Source organism: Oryctolagus cuniculus, chromosome 13 (assembly GCF_051225735.1).
Source record: "Oryctolagus cuniculus isolate XC-2025 breed Fujian yellow rabbit chromosome 13, ASM5122573v1, whole genome shotgun sequence".
Classification (NCBI taxonomy): domain Eukaryota; kingdom Metazoa; phylum Chordata; class Mammalia; order Lagomorpha; family Leporidae; genus Oryctolagus; species Oryctolagus cuniculus.
Window position 1 is genome coordinate 69,561,983 of NC_142879.1, and position 21,630 is coordinate 69,583,612.

Consider the following 21,630-nt stretch of genomic DNA (forward strand, 5'->3'; position numbering starts at 1 on the left):
GGAATGTTCTCTGCTAGTATCCTACTACAAAGACCTTCTAATCCTTTCTCCCTCTCCATGCCTTCAGGACTCCTAGAACTCGAATGTTGGTTTTTTTAATATTATTCTGTAGATTCCCACCAATGTTTTTTAGATTTCTAATTTCCTCTTCTTTTCTTTGGTTGACTGTATACTTTCCTGTGTTCTGTCTTCTAAGTCTGATAGTCTCTTTTCTGCTTTACTCATTCTGTTTTTAAGGCTCTCTAATGTGTTTGTCATTTGATCTATTGACTTCTTCATTTCATTATGATTTCTCGTCACTACCAGTTTCATGTTCTACTAGTTTCTTCATTTCATTTTGATTCCTCCTTATGATTTCATTTTCATGAGAGATTTTCTATCCTGTGCAGTAAGGATTTCTGTAGTTCAAGAATTTGTTATTGAGAACTTCTTAATGTTCTTATCAAGTTTTTTGAGATCTGCTTCTTGCATTTCTTCTATCTCATCATCTTCATAATCTTGAATTGGGGTGTCTTGTTCATTTGGGGGCGTCATAGTGTCTTCCTTGTTCTTGTTACCTCAGTTTCTGCATTTGTTTGACATTGTGGAGATATTCTTTGGTTTCTTTAATGTGGTGTTTTTTCTCGTTGTACTATGACTCTAGATGAAGTGGACTTTCTTCTTTTGATGTGTCCTTAGAGGCTGTGATGGGTGTGGCTCTGTTTGGTTCTTCAGGGTTAAGGGTGTGCCAAAGGTGACTCACCCAGGTTGTTCTCTCTCTCTGGCTCGCTTACTTGCTCTCTTTTTTTTTGACTCAGAAGGGAAGTAATTCTGCACAGCTGAGTGGAATTGAGGGTAGTTGATGTATGAAATCTGGCCCCTGTGGGTATTAGTCTGCTCTACCCCAAGGACCACACAAAGGGTCTATGCAGCCCTCAATGTGGTCTCAAATTTCTCCGCAGTCTCTCACTGGGTTGCCAAGGTTACCGAGTTTGTGTACTCGGTGAGCTCACTTGCCCACCCTAAGATTTTCACAGTCTCAGTTCGTTAGCTCCACACTTTCACTATGTTCTTACCTCCAGTTATTTCTCCCCACCAGAGTCAGCTTTTTCTGCTTGGCTGATGGCGGGCGCTGCTTTACGTATGTCCAAAATGGTGCCTGCTCTTTGTCTTGCTCAGCTTTGTAAGGTGAGTGGAGAGAGAGACTAGTGTCCATGCCGGTTACCCTTTTTTATTCATTTTTTTTTCTCTCCTCCAGTCAGCCTGGTGAACTTTCCCCAGCGGGGCCTTAAGCCTCATTCCCTCTAGGCTCTTACTGCCTTTCCCTGCGAATGACTCGGGTTACCGAGTTTTTTGTCTCACCTCCCCTTCCAGCGCTGACGTGCAGACTCCGCAGCTCAGCTTCCGAGGCTCGGCTTCCGTGCCGTGGGCGTCCTTGCTCTCCCTGCAGGTTCTCCGTGTCACATCCACTAGATGTGGAAGAGATTCTTCTGCAATTTTTTTCCCGAGCCTTTTCCTGAGACTACAGTAACTCCACTTTTATTAAGCTACCTTTTCCCGGACTGTCAGCGTGTGCCCTCACTATTCTGCCATCTTGGCTCTGCCCCCGATAATTTTATTCTTTCATCTTCTCCCGATTTATGTGCATGTATATTCTTGGTTTCTATTTGATGCTGCATCACACATCATCTGAGTTCTTCGGGATTACTTTCATCATGGCTGCCATCAGAAACAGGCTGGAGAAAAATCAGTTTCTATCCCTTTGTCTGCAAATGATTGAGAGGAAATGTGTCTTCGAACCACCACGTACGGCTTAGTTGTGTTTGTGCTATTGGAAATGTCTTTATCCTGTTTTTTTTTTTTTAATTATTCTTACATGAGAACACCTCAATTTCTGGTGCAGAACTGAAATTGTAATTCAGATCTAAAGGAATGGCAGTAAACGGGAAGCATATGTGTTGTGTGTGCCAGTGTGTGAGTGTGCGTGAGTGTGACTTTTCCCTCCTTAGTCCCTTCCTCCCCACCCCTTCTTCACCACCAAATACCACAGATCCACCATTCTCAACAGGATGGGGGTGGGGTGGGGAGCAGGGTTATGGCAAATCACCCAGAGAGATTTTTGAGGTGGTTGTGTTAGATTTAGCGCCTCCCAGTGGCCTAGCCCCAATGGTCCCAGCCTGAGTTTATCTCAGGACCCTGAATGTGAATGGAAAAAAACAGACCATGTTTCCACACAAGGCCACACTCACCTTTTCCTGGGGACTAGGATGTGAACATATCTTCCAGCAAGGGAGACACCATCTTTTGGAGGTGTCAGGGATCCTATTTTGAGGGGGGGGTGGTCGGTGCTGTGGCATAGTGGGTAAATCTGCAACCTGCAGTGCCGGCATGCCAAATGGGCGCCGGTTCAAGTCCTGGCTGCTCCACTTCCGATCCAGCTCTCTACTATGGCCTGGGAAAGCAGTAGAAGATGGCCCAAGTCTTCGGGCCTCTGCACCCACGTGGGATGTGGGGAAGAAACTCCTGGCTCCTGGTTTCAGATCAGCACAGCTCTGGCCATTGCAGCCAACTAGGGAGTGATGGAAGACCTCTCTTTTCTTTCTCTCTCTGCCTCTGCCTCTCTGTAACTCAGCCTTTCAAATAAATAACTCTTTAAGAAAGAGAGAGAGAGACAGAGAGAGAGGGAGAGAGGAAGGAAGGAAGGAAAAAGAAATCCTAGAGGCAATATGATGTAGACCATTGGTGACACTGGAGTTCAGCATCCGGCTCGCTTGCTTTGCCTCTCAAATTTAAATAAATAATTAAAAAACATTTTTTTTTATTTGACAGAATTAGACAATGAAAGAGAGACAGACAGAAAGGTCTTCCTTCCTTGGGTCACCGCCGAAATGGCTGCTACGGCTGGAGCTACGCCAATCTGAAGCCAGGAGCCAGGTGCTTCCTCCTGTTCTCAAACGTGGGTGCAGGGGCCCAAGCACTTGGGCCACCCTCCACTGCCCTCCTGGGCCACAGCAGAGAGCTAGACTGGAAGAGGAGCAACTGGGACTAGAACCTGGTGCCCATATACGATGCCAGCGCCACAGGTGGACTATTAACCAAGTGAGCAACGGTGCTGGCCCCCAATCATTTATTTCTTAAAAATGGTTTATTTATTTTATGTGAAAGTCAGAGTTACACAGAGAGAGAAAGAGAGGCAGAGAGAGAGAAAGAGAGAAAGAGAAAGAGAAGAGAGAGAGAGAGAGAGAGAGAGAGAGAGAGGTCTTCCATCCACTGGTTCACTCCCCAAGTGGCTGCAATGGCCAGAGTTGGGCCGATCTGAAGCCAGGAGCCAGGAGCTTCTTTTGGGTCTCCCACGTGGGTACAGGGGCCCAATGACTTGGGCCATCTTCTGCTGCTTTCCCAGGCCATAGCAGAGAGCTTGACTGGAAGTGGAGTAGCCGGGTCTCAAACTGGTCCCCATATGGGATGCAGGCACCGCAGGCGGTGGCTTTACCTGCTGTGCCATAGCGCCGGCCCCAGATAAACACTTTAAAATGCAACACAGTTCCTGAAGATGCTTACTCAGGAAATGTCCAAGTAGTCCAAATTGCTGCTTAAGAATGCAAATAACATCAACCAAATGACCCCTCTATTTAAAAAATTGTTTTAATTCCCCATGGGTTCGTAAATGAACAAATTTGTTTAAAATTTTTTTTTTTTTTTAAGAAATGTCTTTGAGGCCGGCGCTGCCGCTCACTAGGCTAATCCTCCGCCTAGCGGCGCCAGCACACCGGGTTCTAGTCCCGGTTGGGGCGCCGGGTTCTGTCCCGGTTGCCCCTCTTCCAGGCCAGCTCTCTGCTGTGGCCAGGGAGTGCAGTGGAGGATGGCCCAGGTGCTTGGGCCCTGCACCCCATGGGAGACCAGGAAAAGCTCCTGGCTCCTGCCATCGGATCAGCGCGGTGCGCCGGCCGCAGCGCGCCGGCTGCGGCGGCCATTGGAGGGTGAACCAACAGCAAAGGAAGACCTTTCTCTGTGTCTCTCTCTCTCACTGTCCACTCTGCCTGTCAAATATAAAAAAAAATAAATAAATAAAAAAAAGAAATGTCTTTGAGAGGAATAGAGAAGGAGAGTGTTCCCACTGGATGTTTCACTCCCCCAAATTCACACAACGGCATGGGTTGGGCTGGCCCAAGCCAGAAACTCAATCCAAGACTGCCATAGTCCAGATACCCAGTGTGGAGGGCAGGGACCCAACCACTCGGGCCGTCGCCGCCTCTCAGGAAGCTGGAGACAGGAGCTGACGCTGGGAATTGAACCCAGGCACTCCCATGTGGTATGCAGGCATCTGAACTCCTAGGCTCAACACCTGCCTCCAACTGAAATAAATAAATAAATAAATAAATAAATAATAAGGTAGTAGGAAGGAAAAGAACATCCCTTGACTTTAAACAGATAAAGGACGATTGTAGACGTTCAAGGATTTTCTTCTTCTCGTGGCTCTCCTCGTGGTAACAATCATACATTGAAACATAATCTTAAAAAATGTTTTAACAGAGCCGAGGCGGGGATCTTCACACACCTGCTCAACGAGGGCATTTGAGAGCAGCATAACCAGTGCAGGTCTAAGTAGTGGGAAAGCAGTCACTGCCAGGCCCAGTGCGGGCGAGGTCTGAGCTCCAAGTAGGTGACAGGTGAGCCGCATTCATATTTTTAGTTGGTTTTTTTCTCTTCTTAGCAGTTCCTACTGCTCACCAGGCGAGGGCGGTAGGGAGACACCAGTTGGTCGCTCCCCATCTGGTAGTTGCTCCTCCAAGGCTCAGCCTCTGAAGTGGGGCTCAAAAGCCAGGTGCGCCTCCGCGATCCCAGCCTGCCAGCTGAGGATCAGGATCTTGCATGGGGTGACCGGGGAGGCGGCGGAGGTTAACAGGGAGTAGGGTAAGGAGCAGGCCCGAGGTCCTTCTAATACCTCGGGGGCTCTGGGGGAGGAGGGGTCACAGGCCAAAGGGCTCAGGCATGTGACTTGCACGGGTGAACCTTTGACTTTGCGTGCGCTCTGCAGTTAGTGGAAGGAGAGCCACGTGGGGTTAAACGGATTGGGTCCCTTCTCCGCTCAGCCACGGGTCACTGGAGGGCCTCCGTCCAGTCCCTGGCCCCAAGCCTGGGTGCTGCCGGAAGGGCCCCCCCCCTCCTCCCCCCCCCCCCCCCCCCGGTCGCTGGGAGGACGTCCCCGCAGCCCAGTGGCCCGGCCAGCCCACGCTGGGGCGGCGAACCAGGGATCCCTAGTGCCGCGCGAGTCCACGCCCCGGTCTTGGGCGGGGCCGCCCCGCCTCCGGTGCTGCCTGCAGAGTTAAGTCCTAGGCCATGGGGTCTCAGCACCGCCGTCATGGATCAGCTGCGCGCTGGTGTCCGCCTGAGGATCCTGCTGGGACACCTCGGCCACCCCTCGGCCACGGCCATTGTATCCTTGCTCCTGCGTGGGCCGCTCGGACCCGGGCCCGGGGCGATGGCCTCCGTGCGCTCGTCCCAGCTAGGGTCACTTTTCCCCCAGGGCGAGCCGGGCAGCTGGGAGGAGGCCGTGTCCCGAGACGCGGGTGGCCCCGGCGGGCCTCGCTGGCCGCTGTGGCTTTGCTCCATGGTCCGTGCGCCCTTGGGGGTTCGGTTTCTTGCTCTGGGGTCTGGGCAGCTGATCCTGAAGAGGACTTTGCCATTTTTTCTGAGGCTGCTCAGAGCCCTGGACACATATGCAAAGCGCGGTGTGAGCTGGCAGGCAGGTGTTAGGGACGCTCCCCGAGGGGGCTCCAGCGCTTGGCGGGGCGCTGCCCTGCGCCTGCCTGTCCCGGTGGAGCCAGCGCTGCTTTCATTCCTTCCTGGGGGTGTGTGGGGGGTGCGTTCTGGGACCCCCCGCGGGACTTTGACACCGTGCCCTGCAAAGGGACTTGGTACTTTGAACCTGCCTCCTCATTGCGGCTTCAGGCTTCAGAAGCCACGCCCAGGACTGGGTGCGCTGCTGATGTTGGGTGGCTGTGGATCCGGATACTTGTCTCTGGACGAGGCCCGAGGCCAGGTGCCTGTTCGGGTTAAGGGTTCTCATCCAGAGCATGCGCAGGTCCTTCCAAAGTTCGTGGGAAATGGAATTAAAAGATAAGCTTATTTTGGATCAAAGATAGTTTGAAATCGTGCATGCTGGTCCTTTTGGTAACCCACTAGAAAAACGCCTGGGATTTTTCTTTGAGTGAGTGACCTGCTTCACTGCAGTTCCTCTGCATTTAGAATCTTGAGCTGCCCTGAAGTTGATTACAGCTGTTGATTACAGCTGTTTCTTTTCTTTTCTTTTTATTTTATCTTATTTTATTTTATTTATTTTATTTTTTGACAGGCAGAGTGGACAGTGAGAGAGACAGAGAGAAAGGTCTTCCTTTTGCCGTTGGTTCACCATGCAATGGCCGCTGCGGCCAGCGCGCTGCGGCCGGCGCACCACACTGATCCGATGGCAGGAGCCAGGTACTTCTCCTGGTCTCCCATGGGGTGCAGGGCCCAAGCACTTGGGCCATCCGGCACTGCACTCCCTGGCCACAGCAGAGAGCTGGCCTGGAAGGGGGCAACCGGGACAGAATCCAGCGCCTCAACTGGGACTAGAACCCGGTGTGCTGGCGCCGCAAGGCGGAGGATTAGCCTAGTGAGCCGCGGTGCCAGCCTACAGCTGTTTCTTTTGCCTCGGCGATTGCTCTCCCTGCTGAGTTCCCGAGCAGCAGTGTATCAGAAATTCGGCAAATTTAAGGTTCTGTCCACAAAATAGGAGGCTGGAGGAGATGTTGCAGTCTCACTTGACAGGCTAGGAGAGAGTGAAAACCGTAACGAAGCTCCTTTAACTAAAGCAGAGATGGCCAAAGTGTGGTCCCTGGGCCAGAAGCCCCAGCATCACCAGGGACCTGTTAGAAATGCAGATATTCTAGGGCTCAACTCAAACCTAAGGAATCAGAGTGTGGGGGTGGGGCCCAAATTCTGATGCAAGCTGCAGATTGAGACCCGGTGCTAATACTGTGACTAGATCTACGTGGGACCAGAGCTGAGATTCCCCAGTCGATTCTCTAACCACTTTTTAAAATTTGATGATGGTGTCGTGGGATGGAGGGTAGAACCTGGTGTTTTCACTGGTGACTCCTGGAACAGTGCTCAGCAGTACAGCTCTCTGCAGTGTTGGAACCGTTCTGTCCATGCACTGTCCATTCTGGTCACTACCTGTCTCATTTGGCTATTGAGCATTTGAAATATGGCAGGGGAGGGATTTCTTTGCTCCAATAAACTCCAATTTAAATAGCCAGGTATGGCCAGTGGCTAGTGGGACAGCCCTGGCTTAGACTTCTGGTGAATGAGTGGTTTACTCTTGCGTGGGCCCCTGGGAACTCTGTTTCTCCCCAGTGGTTTTTCTTGTTTTCAATTCCTTGGCTAACACAGCAGAAGAAATAATTTATTGAACCCTTGTTATCCTTGGCCACAGTGGAGAACAGAACTAGTCCAGAATGTCACAGGCCAAGGGCAAAGGCCATCAAGGACGGTTTTGGTGTCAGCAAAGTGCGTCTCATAGGTGGTTCTGGCGATCCATTGGTGATGAAGTTCCAGATCCTTCCAAGACAGGTTGTAGCTGGGAGCAGGCAGTCCAACAGCTTGTAGCGAAATGTGTCCCGGTGTCCCCAGGATCCGGCACTTCTTACTTCTGCTCCTTTGGCCCCCATGGGCACACAGCCAGCAGCGTACTTGGATGTGTGCTTCATCTTCCTTCTTCTGCACTTCCGCCTGGCATTCGCTTCTTCCTCCACTTGCCTCTCATGGCGCTGAGGTTTCCAAGAGGACACGCTAAAGCCCAGAGCGCTCTTCCCAGTCTTAACTGTTTCTAAAGTGATGTTGATTTTGGAATTAGGAATAATCATTTGAAGTTTAAAACATAATGTGGTTTTTAAAAGGTTTATTTATTTATTTGAAAGGCAGAGTTACATAGGCAGAGAGAGAGAGAGAGGTCTTCCATCCACTGGTTCACTCCCCAGATGGCCACAACAGCTGGAGTGCGCCAATCTGAAGCCAGGAGCCAGGAGCTTCTTTGGGGTCTCTCATGTAGGTGCAGGGGCCCAAGCACTGGACCTTTTTCTACTGCTTTCCCAGGCCATAGCAGAGAGCTGGATCAGAAGCGGAGCAGCTGGGACTCAAACCAGCACCCATATGGGATGCCGGCACTGCAGGTGGTGGCTTTACCCACTACGCCACAGCGCTGGCCCCTCAACTATTTTTTTAAAGGATTTATTTACTTGAAAAAGAGAGTAAGAGAGAGAGAGAGAGAGAGAAAGAGAGAGGCCTTTCATCTGCTGGTTCTCTTCCTAAATGGCCTCAATAGCTATGTCTCGGCTGGGCTGGGCTGGGCTGGGCTAAAGCCAGGAGTCAGGAACTCCATCTGGGTGTCCCATGTGGGTGCAGGGGCCCAAGCATTTGGGCCATCTTCTGCTGCCCTCCCAAGCTCATCAGCATGGAGCTGGACTGGAAGTGGAGCAGCCAGGACTCTTGACCAGGCACTGTGATACCGGATGCTGCTGTTGCATGCAGTGGCTTAACCCACTGCACCACAGCATCAGCCCGTTGTTCCTGAATTTATAGAGGAAACATTTGCACATCATTAAGCAGTGCTCCAGGAGCAACAGCCCAAAAGACACCACGATGCAGGAAGAGGGGAGGCTGAAGTCTGGCTGTGTTCACAATGTTTTACTGAGAGTTGTTGACCAAGACTTAGTATCCTGTGAGCCTCTGTGCCTCAGTGTAAACAGACAGAAGCTAATAATTCTGACTCTGACTTGCCTCGCTCCTGGAGTATGGCATTGTCACCACATGCTATGAAGACATTATTGAAGAAATGACATGTGATGACAAGTGACAATCTGAAAAAAGCTCTTCAGACTACAGAACTAATGAGAAAAAACCAGCACGAGATACTACGTCACTGATGTGTAACCATGAAAGAGAGCTTACAAAAAGAATTTTCAGGGGCCGGCACCCTGGCACAGTGGGTTGAAGCGCCGAACTGCAGTGCCGGCATCCCATATGTGCACTGGTTCAAGTCCTGGCTGCTCCACTCCTGATCCAGCTCCCTGCTAGTGTGCCTGGGAAAGTAGCAGAAGACAGCCCAAATGGTCAGGCCCCTGCACCCATATGGGAGACCTAGAGGAAGCTCCCGGCTCCTGGCTTTGAATCAGCCCAGCTCCAGCTGTTACAGCCATTTGGGGAATGAACCAGTGCATGGAAGACTTTCTCTCTCTCTCTCTCTCTCTCACTCTCCATCTTTACGCTCTCTTAACTCTCTATTTCAAATAAATAAAAAATAAATCTTAAAGAATTTCTTCAAGATACCTAAATTTATACTCAGCTGTGTAGACCCTACTGCTGTTGGAGTTCTTGTTTATTTTACAGGTTTTTTTTTTTTTAATAGTTTGGACAGAAGTCCCACTAAATTGAAAACCTTCTGTGAACGACACATGCCCCTCTCCTTCTGGAGTTGCACCTTGGAGATTCTTGGTTGTTTAGCAGTTTGGAGAAAGGAGCAGTTCTGTGGACTAAAGCCCATGGCAGCTGCAGAGTGTGGATCCCTCTAAGTGACCTTGGCCCCGTGCTGAGTCTCCCCCACCCAGGATTCCTGCTCTGTACAGCAGGAGTAATAACAGAGTGCTCCGTCTCCAGCCACCTCTAGGGTCCTTGTGAAGATGAAATGAGGTGATAGAGGCCAAAGGGCCTTAGCCGCGGTGTGCACCTGTCCGAGGAGGAGTGAAGTCAGAGCTCCCGCGTCTGTTCAGGAAGATGCCTTTCTCGTGAGAACTGAACTAGCACGGGGGGCTATTTCTCGGAACGGCTGGCTCCTCGGTTTTACCTTATTTGCCTTAATTCACGTCCTAGGTAGCCCACCCCACTTCAGGGACATCTTCCCCTGCCAGTTTCCAGCCTCAGCAATTCCAGTAAGTAGATCCAACTGTGATTTTTTATTTTTTTAAAAAAGATTTATTTTATTTGAAACAGTTACACATAGAGACAAGGAGAGGCAGAGAGAGAGAGAGAGAAAGAGAGGTCTTCCATCCGTTGGTTCACTCCCCAATTAGCCGCAACGGCAAGACCTGTGCCGATTCGAAGCCAGGAGCTTCTTCGGGTCTCCCAAGAGGGTTCTGGGGCCCAAGCACTTGGGCCATCTTCTACTACTTCCCCAGGCCATCAGCAGGCAGCTGGTTTGGAATTGGAGCTGCTGGTATTCGAACCGGTGCCTGTATGGGATGCTGGTGTCACAGGCACATGCTTAACCTACTATACCACAGCACCAGTCCTCCAGAACTAGTTCTAATCAGTAAAGTTGGGGGAAATGTTTCGTGTGTTGACTTTAATTTTCTATATGTAAATTTCAGAAGGAAGGAACAGTATCAAACTACATAACTAATAACCCAGGCATGATATATATTACATTTAAATTAGCTTGTAGTTATATTGACATATTAGCTAGCTAGCATCTCTGGCGTATCTTAAGTCACCTTTGATAGGGAAGGCTTTGACCTTCATAAATATTCTTCTTGTAATAAATATTATTAGCAATAATTCCAATTTTTAAATTGCTGGTTAAGATTTATACTTATTTATGGGATATGATATTGTAATTTGGTACATGTATGCAATGTAAAATGATCAAATAGGGGTAGTTTTACTACCTCCTCAGATACCATTTCTTCTGCTCTCCGTGGTTTCAAGCGCATAATTATTTGTTCTAGAGTCCAGTTACCCTGCTGTGTTACAGAGCAGAAGGGCTCATGTCAAGGAGTGGGTTATGTAGCTTGAGTACTTATGTAGCTGTGTACTTATTTCAATGTTGTCACTTTGATTACTTCTACGAATGCACCAACTAGAAAATTAAAAGTGTATTGAATTGTTTCCCATCTGAAAAACCACATATATTCATTACACCAAAAATCTTATATACTCATCTATAATTCCATTACTGAAAGGCACTCACTCTTACAAATTATTTTGGATATATTTTTGCAGGTTTTAAACTTTTCTTCTAAGTTTTTATTGATGTATTTTCATTTTATCGGAAAGGGAGTGAGAGAGAGAGAGAAAGACAATGACAAAAAAAGAGAGAGCGAGCTACCACCCCCTGGTTCACTCTCCAAGGAACACAGTAGTTGAGACTAGGCCGAGGCTGAAGCCAGGAGCCCAGAATTCCTTCCAAGTCTCTGACGTGGGTGCAGGAATCCAAGCCGCTGAGCCATCATCTCTTGCCTCCCAGGATGCACATTAAGAGGAAGTTGGATCAGAGATGGAGTAGCCAAGACTCGAACCAGGCACTCAGGAATGGGATGTAGGTGTCTCAGGGGATGACTTACGCTGCTGCTCCAAACACCTGCCCCTGCAGTCTTTCCACAAGTAGTGTCTTGGCTTTACATCACGGTCCTCATATCGTATTAGAAGAAACATCATCCAAACTATCATATGCCTTTTATTTTTAATATTTATTTATTTGAAAGAGTTACACACAGAGAGAAGGAGAGGCAGAGAGAGAGAGAGAGAGAGAGAGAGAGAGAGAGGTCTTCTACCCACTGGTTCCCTCCCCAGTTGGCCACAATGGCCAGAGCTGTGCCAATCCAAAGCCAGGAGATTCCTCTGGATCTCCCACTTGGGTTGGTGCAGGGTCCCAAGGACTTGGGCCATTTTCCACTGTTTTCCCAGTGCATAGCAGAGAGCTGGATCAGAGGTGGAGCAGCTGGGTCTCGAACTGGCATTCATATGGGATACTGGCACTACAGGCAGCGGCTTAACCCACTACGCCACAGCACTGGCCCCATGCCTTTTATTTTTAATGCTGGATTCATAAAGTATTGAGTGGATATACAGGGTGTTCAAAAAGTCTGTGGAAAATCCAGAATGTGAAAATACTATGCGTAGATTTCAAAAAAATTCTTTGTACCTCAATAAACTTATATTTTAATTCTATTTCCCTCAAACTTTTTAAGTTCCCTCATAATGTCACTTAATTTTTCTTCTATTACTGCAGTTTTTTGGGGTGTTAATTATAGTTCATGCTTTTTAGGTTGTTTTAGATTAGTTCCATACAGTTAGGAACAGAAATAACAGATTGGAGAGTAGAGTATGAATCTTTCTTAGGTTCTTGATACAGGTTGTTTCCTTATAATTATAAAGATATTATGGAAATCTTTTCTTCTTTAGGTATACTCTGGATAATAATGTTCTAAGCCTAGAACAGAGAAAATTTTATGAAAAAAACGGGTATCTGGTCATTAAGAATCTGGTGTCGGATGCTGACATTCAGCGCTTCAGGTACGGTAGCACTCTTTGTTCGTTATGAACTGTGTGTTCTGTGGCATGAGGACCCGAGTCAAGACCTGCCTCTTCCTGATCCGTGTTTGCAGTGATTCACTTTGTTAGGAGCTGGGTATGAGCTCTGGGCTAGACTGAGGGCCGCGTCCTGGGGCCATCTGCCTAGGTTTCCGCGACTCCGTGTCCCCTCCCTGCTACATTTCATCTGTGCAATGGCCATTGGGACAGTGCCGCCATCCCAGCGGCTAAGACTAAGTACAGTGACAAGTAAGGAAAACATAGCAAGTGGGGGCTGGCACGCGGTGAACGCGACTGGCGTGTGGCCATCATTTTTACCCTGCAACCAAAACCACAAAACGGTTTCCCTGCAGGTTTGCCAAGCTGAGCCACGTTTTCATTGTGGTAGGGTGATCCCTGCCTGGCAGTAAGGAGGCCGGCACGTCTGAGGTGGCCTTGTCCCCTCCCTGTTGCCAGGACTATTCTGTTGTAGTGCGGGGAAACCTGCTGCTGGAGACTGTAGGTCCCTCTGGCAGGGCGAGACTGGACAGGTGCTGGGAGCTTGCCTTCATGACACCGTATGCAAATTTATTTTCCTAGGAGTGAGTTTGAAAGAATCTGCAGAAAGGAGGTGAGACCACCGGGCTTAATGGTGATGAAAGATGTGGCCATTGTGAAATCTGAGCAAAACCTGAGTGAGAAATCGGTTACCAAGATTCAGAACTTCCAGGAAGACGAGGAGCTCTTCAGATACTGCACCCTGCCCGAGGTCAGAGGCTCTGTGTGCTGGGCTTGTGTGCAGCATCGCCAGGCTGCGAGCCTGCACCCCTGCCCCCAGATCTGCTGCCCCTGCCCCTTCCTGCATGTGGCTCTAAGCGCTGTAGTCTGCAGCGGGAGGTGCTTTGGGCCCCCAGTGGGTATTTCGCGAGTTTTGGTTCGCTCCCGTTGGCTCCTCTGGGTGGGAGCCGGGTATGCCGCAGTAGCGGGGCTCAGCCATGCTACAGTGCCCAGAGCCAGAGCAGCCCCCTCCCCAGACAGAGAATGACCCCACCCGCATCGCCAGGGATGGCAGCCTTGAGGAGCCGTGTGTCTGTTGAGAAGGAACAGAATTCTGGGTGAACGGGACACAGCCCTTCCGAGACAACGGGCGTGAAGTTACTGGGGCCATGATACGTAAACTCATGTATTTTTTTTCTTTTCTTTTCTTTTTAAGATTTACTTGAGATATAGAAGTTACAGACAGAGAAAGGGAGAGAGACAGAGGTCTTCCATCTGCCGGTTCACTCCCCAAATAGCCGCAACTGCTTGAGCTGGGCACAAACGAAGCTATGAGCTAGGAGCTTCTTCCGGGTCTCCCATGTGGGTGCAGGGGCCCAAGGACTTGGGCCATCTTCCACTGCTTTCCCAGGCCATAGCAGAGAGCTGGATCAGAAGTGGAGCCCCTGAGACTTGAACCGTCATCCATATCGGATGCTGATGCTGCAGGCGGCAGCTTTATCTGCTATGCCACAGCACTGGCCCCAGGATGCTTTGGTTTTAAAAATTAGATTTCTTTTTTTGAAAAAGAGTATTCTTTTTTTTTTGACAGGCAGAGTTAGACAGTGAGAGATGGAGAGACAGAGAGAAAGGTCTTCCTTCCGTTTGTTCACCCCACAAATGGCTGCTGCAACCGGAGTGCTACACCCATCTGAAGCCAGGAGCCAGGTTCTTCCTCCTGGTCTCCCATGTGGGTGCAGGGCCCAAGCACTTGGGCCATCCTCCAGTGCCTTCCTGGGCCACAGCAGAGAGCTGGACTGGAAGAGGAGTAACCAGGACAGAATCCGGTGCCCCAACTGGAACTAGAACCCAACGTACCGGTGCCACAGGCAGAGGATTAACCAAGTGAGCTGCAGTGCCATCCAAGAGTATTATTGTTTAAGAGTGAACCATATTTGCAAAAAATATCTAAGCAGGCCAGCCCCCCGGCTCAATAGGCTAATCTTCCACCTGCGGCACTGGTACACCGGGTTCTAGTCCCGGTCGGGGCGCCGGATTCTGTCCCGGTTGCTCCTCTTCCTGTCCAGCTCTCTGCTGTGGCCTGGGTGTGTGTAGTGGAGGATGGCCCAAGTGCTTGGGCCCTGCATCCACATGGGATACCAAGAGAAACACCTGGCTCCTGGCTTTGGATCGGCGTGGTGCACCGGGCAACCGTGCTGTCCACAGCGGCAATTGGAGGGTGAACCAACGGAAAAGAAAGACCTTTCTCTTTGCCTCTCTCTCTCACTGTCCACTCTGCCTGTCCAAAATAAATAAATAAATAAATAAAATTAAAAACAAATAAGAAAATATCCAAGCAGTACACAAAAGGAGTGACCCCATCTCCCGGGACCTCGTTCCCTGTTGAGTATATATGTCGGGAATTCTCTCACTTGTACCCCTCCTGCCTGTGTCAGGGATCAGGAACCTCCTGGCTGTCACCTTGTGTTTTTCACTTACAGTGGGTGCCTGTCGTCCTCCCACATCCCTCTGCATGGAGCCATCTGGTAACTTTCAAACTGCAGTATACCAGGGTCTTAGTTTCCGAGCCATTTGTTTGGAATGGCTCAGCAGGAGGCTTCCCAGGGAGTATAGGAATTATAAGCAGGTGCTGTTAGAGAGCTTGGTTCCCAGAGGTGGGCTGTACAGGGATGCCACCTGTGCCGTCACGTCCAGGTCCCAGACAAAGGACCGAGGGGAAGCGGCCCCCTGGACTGTCGTGCAGTCCTGTGCTGGAGATGGAACTCGGCTGCGGGATGGTGGGTGACAACTTGTGGTTGGCGAAACGCTGCTGTGAATACCTTGGGTGAATATTGGCAGTTCCTGTAGCGCCCTCAGGAGGTACGAGTTACGTGAATGGTTACTTCTCTGTCCATGTGTTGGGAAGCATCACCAGCACATCGAACTCAACGATTCAGGAAGTTAGTACTGGGGATAAGATTTAGAAGGAAGCTGATGTAATTGAGGCAAGTGACTGGCTAAAGAACAGTCCGGAGGACAGCAGGGATGGTGGGGATGGCTCTCAGCCGTGGGGGTTTATAAGCGCCAGCCCAAGTGAAGGTGCACAGTCCCAGGCTTGGTGTAGACAGAACCGTGAGGCCTGCCTCTCGAGCTGTTTGTACATTTCAAGTGTTTCAGGCTGTAACTGCCAACATTCCCGACCTAGCAGAGATCAGGCTGTGAGGAGGAGCGGGCCCTGCCTCCTGTTTTGGAATCAGACCTGGCCCACGCTTGAATGCCGTCTTCTTCCCTGATCTGAGTCTTGGGTTTATCCGTGCGGGACTTTCACCTTCAGGGCTTCTTTGGAAGACGGAGTGAATTTTCAGGCGTTGTGTAAGGCTTAGATGGCCCGATGTGTCGTGGGCATTTGGTTGGGAGTCCGTGGCTGGGGTCCCTGTGTGGCGCAGCACCCCACCCCCAGAGCCCGGGACCTTGTCAGGTGCTCTCGGTGCAGCTCCCCCTTGGCTGTGCCACACAATGCTCCCAGGTCATGATCGAGTCAGCATCTTGATTCCCACGTGACTGCCAACTGCACAGGCACAGGACCTGCTTTTCTTGTCCACTGCTGCACGCCTGCTTCCTGTGACTGGGCCTGCTTCCCGCCTATGTGAAGACATGGAGGGGAGGGCACACTGGTTGTGCAGTGTCCTCTGAGCCGCTGCCCTGCTCTGACCTGGACGCTCCTGACAGCAGTGAATCCTGCTGGGCTCTTCCTTTCTTCTCTTACTGTCTGAGAGGCAGACTGATGGAGAAATCTCCACTCACAATTCTACTCCACAGATGCCCATAAGTGTCCAGGGCTGGGCCTGCCAAAGGTGGGCGCTGGAACTCAATCCAGGTCTCCCACGTGGGTGGCAAGAACCCAGCGACTTGAGCCATCAGCTGCTCCCTCCCAGCGTGTGCACGAGCAGGGAGCTGGAATTGGGCACAGAGCTGGGACTCAAACCCAGCTGCCGGGCCAGATGCTCCCCTTGGGCCCACTTAGGCAGGGTCGTTCTTGTGCAGGGTCTCCAAGAAGAAAAAGGAAGCCGTTTCTCCCTGGGCACTGTCTGTGGCTTTGGGTGGCAGAAGGGCTGGTCCTGGCCTTCTAGGCTGATACCTTACAGAAACGCACCCCTTTCTTGTAGAAGAGAAACAGGTTATATTCCCAGCTACTCAGACAAGCCTGCCCAATTCAACGGGTTGTAGATTTAGAGTGGTTTCCAGTTTCTGGATTTTCCGCCATGCTTTGTTCGCAGTGTTGTGAAATACTGACTGTTACCATCTTGCCTGTCATAGAGGAGTTGGCCTTGGTGCCACTGGCCTGTACTTCTGATTGCCCATGAAACTTTGTTCCTTCCCCTCCCCGCTTTTTTCTTAGATCTTGAAATACGTGGAGTGCTTCACCGGACCCAATATTATGGCCATGCACACAATGCTGATTAACAAACCTCCAGATGTTGGTAAAGGACTCTTCTTATTTTTTTTTAATTTAATTTTATTTTTTTTAAACTTTTATTTAATAAATATAAATTTCAAAAGTACAGTTTTGGATTATAGCGTTTCCCCCCCGTAACCTCCCTCCAACCCTCTTTCTTTTTTTTTTTTAACTTTTATTTAATGAATATAAATTTCCAAAGTACAGCTTATGGATTACAATGGCTTCCCCCCCATAACGTCCCTCCCACCCGCAACCCTCCCCTTTCCCACTCCCTCTCCCCTTCCATTCTCATCAAGATTCATTTCCGTTTCTCTTTATATACAGAAGATCAGTTTAGCATATATTAAGTAAAGATTTCAACAGTTTGCTCCCACACAGAAACATAAAGTGAAAAATACTGTTTGAGTACTAGTTATAGCATTAAATCACAATGTACAGCACACTAAGTGCAAAGATCCTACATGAGGAGTAAGTGCACAGTGACTCCTGTTGTTGACTTAACAAATTGACACTCTTGTTTATGGCATCAGTAATCACCCTAGGCTCTTGTCATGAGCTGCCAAGGCTATGGAAGCCCCCTGAGTTCACTGGTGGGTGGCATGGGTCCAAGCACTTGGGCCATCTTCTGCTGCCTTCCCAGGTGCATCAGAAGGGAGCTGCGTTGGAAGTGCAGCATTCAGGACTCGAACCAGCGCTCATAAAGGATGCCAGCATTGTAGGTGGTACTTAACCAGCGGTGCCACCACAGTACTCCAGGACTCTTCTTATTAAGGAGAAGCAAGAAAAAATTGTTCAATTAACATATGTGAGGTTGATGTTCTGACCTTGGTGGTGCAGAACTTCCAGGCTTCTGGCTCAGACTGGCTTTGCTCCTGCAGTTGTAGTGGCTGGTTCACTCCCCAAATGGCCACAATGACCAAAGCTGGGCCGATCCAAAGCCAGGAGCTTCTTCTGGGTCTCCTACGCAAGTGCAGGGGCCCAAGGACTTGGGCCACAGTAAACTGCTTTCTCAGGCCATTGCACAGAGCAGGATCGGAAGTGGAGCAGCCAAGACTGAAACCCCCACCCATATGGGATGTGGCACTGCTACTCCACAGTACTGGCCCCTTCGCACTTGATTTGACATCCAGTTGGTTGCTTCTCTCTCGAGGTTGATTTTTCTGTAGTGTTGTTTCATTTGCCTGGGGATAGTTCATTTTTCTGGTTTTCTAGGCAAAGGATAAGGAATTCTGAGACTTGGACAAATGTCTTTTTAAGACATTAGATTTAATTTGATTATTTATTTAAAATTTAAAAAAAATTTGAGAAGAAAAGAGAGAGAGCGAGAGCCCTCTCAAGAAAGAGCCCATCTTCTGATTCACTCCCTGATACTTGCAATGCCTGGGGCTGGGCCAGGAACTCAATCCAGGTACCCACCTGGGTGGCAGGAACTAAGGTACTTGAACCATCTTCACCCAGTGCCTTCCAGGGTGCAGAGTGGCAAGAAACTGGAGTTAGGAGCCAGGACTGAGTATCACGCCCAGGCATCTGAATGGGGATGCAGATGTCCTCACCAGTGTCTTAACCACGGGGCCTCTTGTCTGCCCTTGAACAGCTTTTAACAGCAGGTTCTCTTTCAGGCAAGAAGACGTCCCGTCATCCCTTGCACCAGGATCTGCACTATTTCCCCTTCCGGCCCAGCAATCTCATTGTTTGTGCGTGGACCGCAATGGAGCACATTGACCGGAACAACGGTTGTCTGGTGGTGCTTCCCGGCACCCACAAAGGCCCCCTGAAGCCGCACGACTACCCGCAGTGGGAGGTAGGTCTGTCTAGGAGCCGAATCTCCTTCCCAGTTTTAAATTTCACTCAGCATCCATAAAGAGCATACAGAGGAGAGGGCACTGCCTTTCTTAGCCAAGCGCTGTCCCGAGACTTAGAAATGTGATCAGCGCCAGTTGCAGGATGTCAGACCAAACACCCAGTGTAGTTGTCCTTTGAACACGCGTTTGAAAACCGGCCCAGGTGGGGAACTTGAGCAGGTGCTGCGGAGGGCCCGAGATGGCATGGCCTAATCGCAGAGGAAGACATAAGCACTTCAGCCCTGGATGTGGGTGATACGTGCCCCCGAGTCTGCTCGCTGACCGTGGCTCTGAGAGCGGAGAAGAGGATGGGACCGTGTGCTGCAACTGCAGAGGCCATCGGGGCTCTGTGGAGGGCTGCGCGGGGGAGAATGGCCCAAGCAGGAGGCCTGGGTTAAAGGGCAGAGAGCAGAAAGAGAGAGAGAGACAGAGCTCTTCCATCTGCAGGTTCACTCCCCAAATGATCACAACAGCCAGGGCTTGGCCAGGTCTCCCCCATAGGTGGCAGGGACACACGTACTTGACACCTGCTGTGTCACAGGATTTGGGTCAGCAAGAAGCTGGGTCCAGAAGCCTAGGAACCAGGACTCAAACCAGGCATTCTGATGTGGCATGTGGGTTTCCCAGTCATCATCTTTGCCCCAAACTGAGCATATTTTGAATCTATAACATGATCACTTTGACACACACACACACACACACACAAACACACCCTTGTGCAATCCCCACCACAATCGAGATAAGCTCTCTCTCTCTCTCTCTCTCTCTTTTTTTTTTTGAAAGGCAGAGTGGACAGTGAGAGAGAGAGAGACAGAGAGAAAGGTCTTCCTTTGCCGTTGTTTCACCCTCCAATGCGGCCGGTGCACCGCGCTGATCCGATGGCAGGAGCCAGGTGCTTCTCTTGGTCTCCCATGGGGTGCAGGGCCCAAGCACTTGGGCCATCCTCCACTGCACTCCCTGGCCACAGCAGAGAGCTGGCCTGGAAGAGGGGCAACCAGGACAGAATCTGGTGCCCCGACTGACCTAGAATCCGGTGTGCCGGTGCCGCAAGGCGAAGGATTAGCCTAGTGAGCTGCAGCGCTGGCGAGATAAGCTCTCTTAATCACAGGTAAACACTGAGTTACTTTCTGGCTTTGTGCATCCGTGCAGCTGTAGATGCTGGGGACTGTTAAGCTCCTTTAAGCCAACGAGTGGCGGCATCAGATCGGTCCTTGAGGAAGGATAGGCTGACACTCTCGCCCAGGATGCACTGGAGCTGTGGGTGTCCAGAGCAAGAGGAACCAGAAGGAGACCATGAGCATTTGAGGCATAAGAAGAGGAGGTTGGGAAGGCCTGAGAGACCGTTGGGCTGGAAGAGCACCTGTGGCTGAGCAGGAAGTGGGGGTTGTGGGTCTTCAGAAGTGAAGAACCTCTGAACGTTCGTCTCCGTTAGAATTCTTGCACGGATGATTAGTGTCACGTGAAAATATTTGAGTCTGATCCTGTTAGAAAAACTTGGAATTGTGAGATCATCCATGAAGTTCCGGTTTTGGTGAGAGTTAGTGCAAGTAAGCAGCAGGAGAGGCTCTGGATGCCTTAGGCCGAGGGATGTCTGTAGGGCTCCAGGGCCAGGATGGGGCTGTGCCCCTCTGCGGGGCTCAGAGTGGTGGCAGCTGCGGGGCTGGAGGGTCTGACTCGCGGAGCCTGGGTCACGTTTCCACCTTTTGCCAGAAGAGAAGGGCACTGGGTCAAGGTTCACCACTCTGCAGCAGGGAAGTGGGCGCAGACAGAGGGGATTTGGGATCCCTTGGGAAGGGGAATGGGTGCTCCTGCCTCCCTGCCCCCCAGTGACCCATGTAAACTCCCACACTGTGAACTTTATTGTCTTTCTCGCTGTCTGTCTTTCCTCTCTCCCTTCCTTCCCTCCTCCCTCTCTTTCCCTCGCTGTCTCCCTCCCTCCCTCTGTTCCTTCCTTCCTTCTCTTTTTCTTTCAGAGACAAACACAGCGCATGCATGCACTCCCATCTACTGGTTCACGCTTCCCAGAAACCCGCAGTGGCAGAGTCAAGGAGCTGGGAGCTCAGGCCAGGTCTCTCATGTGGGTGGCAGGAACCCAAGTACTTTTTTTAAAAATAGGAGCTTACAGCTTATTATTTTATTTATTTTTAAAGATATTTTTATTTATTTGAAAGGCTGAGTCACAGAGAGAGGTAGAGACTGAGAGAGAGAGGTCTTCCATCCACTGGTTGACTCCCCAGATGTCCAAAACGGCCAAAGCTGTGCAGATCCGAAGTCAGGAGCCAGGAGCTTCTTCTGGGTCTCCCACGTGGATGCAGGGGCCCAAGGACTTGGGCCATCTTCCACTGCTTTCCCAGTCCATATCAGAGAGCTGGTCGGAAGAGGGGTAGCTGGGACTAGAACCATCGCCCATATGGATTGCCGGTTTTAGCACTTGAGGCCAAGGCTTTAACCCACTGTGCCATAGCACCGGCCCCAGGAACCCAAGTACTTGACCCTTCACCTGCTGCCTCCCAGGGTCTGCATTAGTAGGAAGCTGGAGGCGGGTATGGAACTCAGGCCCCTGATGTGGAGTGTAGGCATCTACACAGCTAAGCCAAACACACACCCTGAGGCTTGCAAGCTTTACATGCTTCTCACTTGAGTTTCTGCAATAAAGATGTAACCCATTACCTAAAGCAATAACTTGCTTTGGAAACAGTTTTAAACAAACACCAAATGTATTCTTTTTGTTTTTTTTTTTCTTACTAAGGACGTGACATAAATGGTTTTGAGCAAAAAGTAAATAAAGTACAAATTGAGCATTTCCACCCTGCCCCTATTTCAGAAGGACTGGCTTCTCAGAGACGCGCCCCTGTAATGGAGAAGAATGTTCGCGAGCTCTGGGAGAGGACACTGCTGGCAAAGACTGTTACAGAGTCAGCTGGCAGGGTCAGGAGGAGGGCAGGGAAGGGTCGACCCGTACTGATCCAAAAGGCAAAGCCCGTCTGAGGCTTCCTGTTTGACTCAGTCATGAAATTTCAAAGATTTAATACCAACACATGACTTCTC

General features: G+C 50.2%; 1 protein-coding gene across 4 annotated transcripts in view; it reads left to right on the plus strand.

The window, feature by feature from the left end:
- The first annotated feature begins 4,711 nt into the window (after window positions 1-4,711).
- LOC149122650 (phytanoyl-CoA dioxygenase, peroxisomal-like) overlaps window positions 4,712-21,630 on the plus strand; it is a 32,351-nt gene continuing 15,432 nt past the window's right edge. For 3 of the 4 annotated variants that reach the window (XM_089311738.1, XM_089311739.1, XM_089311737.1), the window contains exons 1-6: window positions 5,333-5,416; window positions 9,889-9,947; window positions 12,199-12,309; window positions 12,907-13,075; window positions 16,682-16,763; window positions 18,361-18,542. In XM_089311738.1, the coding sequence (XP_089167864.1) occupies window positions 5,342-5,416; window positions 9,889-9,947; window positions 12,199-12,309; window positions 12,907-13,075; window positions 16,682-16,763; window positions 18,361-18,542 (678 nt within the window). In that variant the 5' untranslated portion in view covers window positions 5,333-5,341. Of the gene's footprint in view, window positions 4,805-5,332; window positions 5,417-9,675; window positions 9,948-12,198; window positions 12,310-12,906; window positions 13,076-16,681; window positions 16,764-18,360; window positions 18,543-21,630 lie in introns of those variants that run through there. The other variant, XM_089311740.1, reaches the window with a different exon arrangement.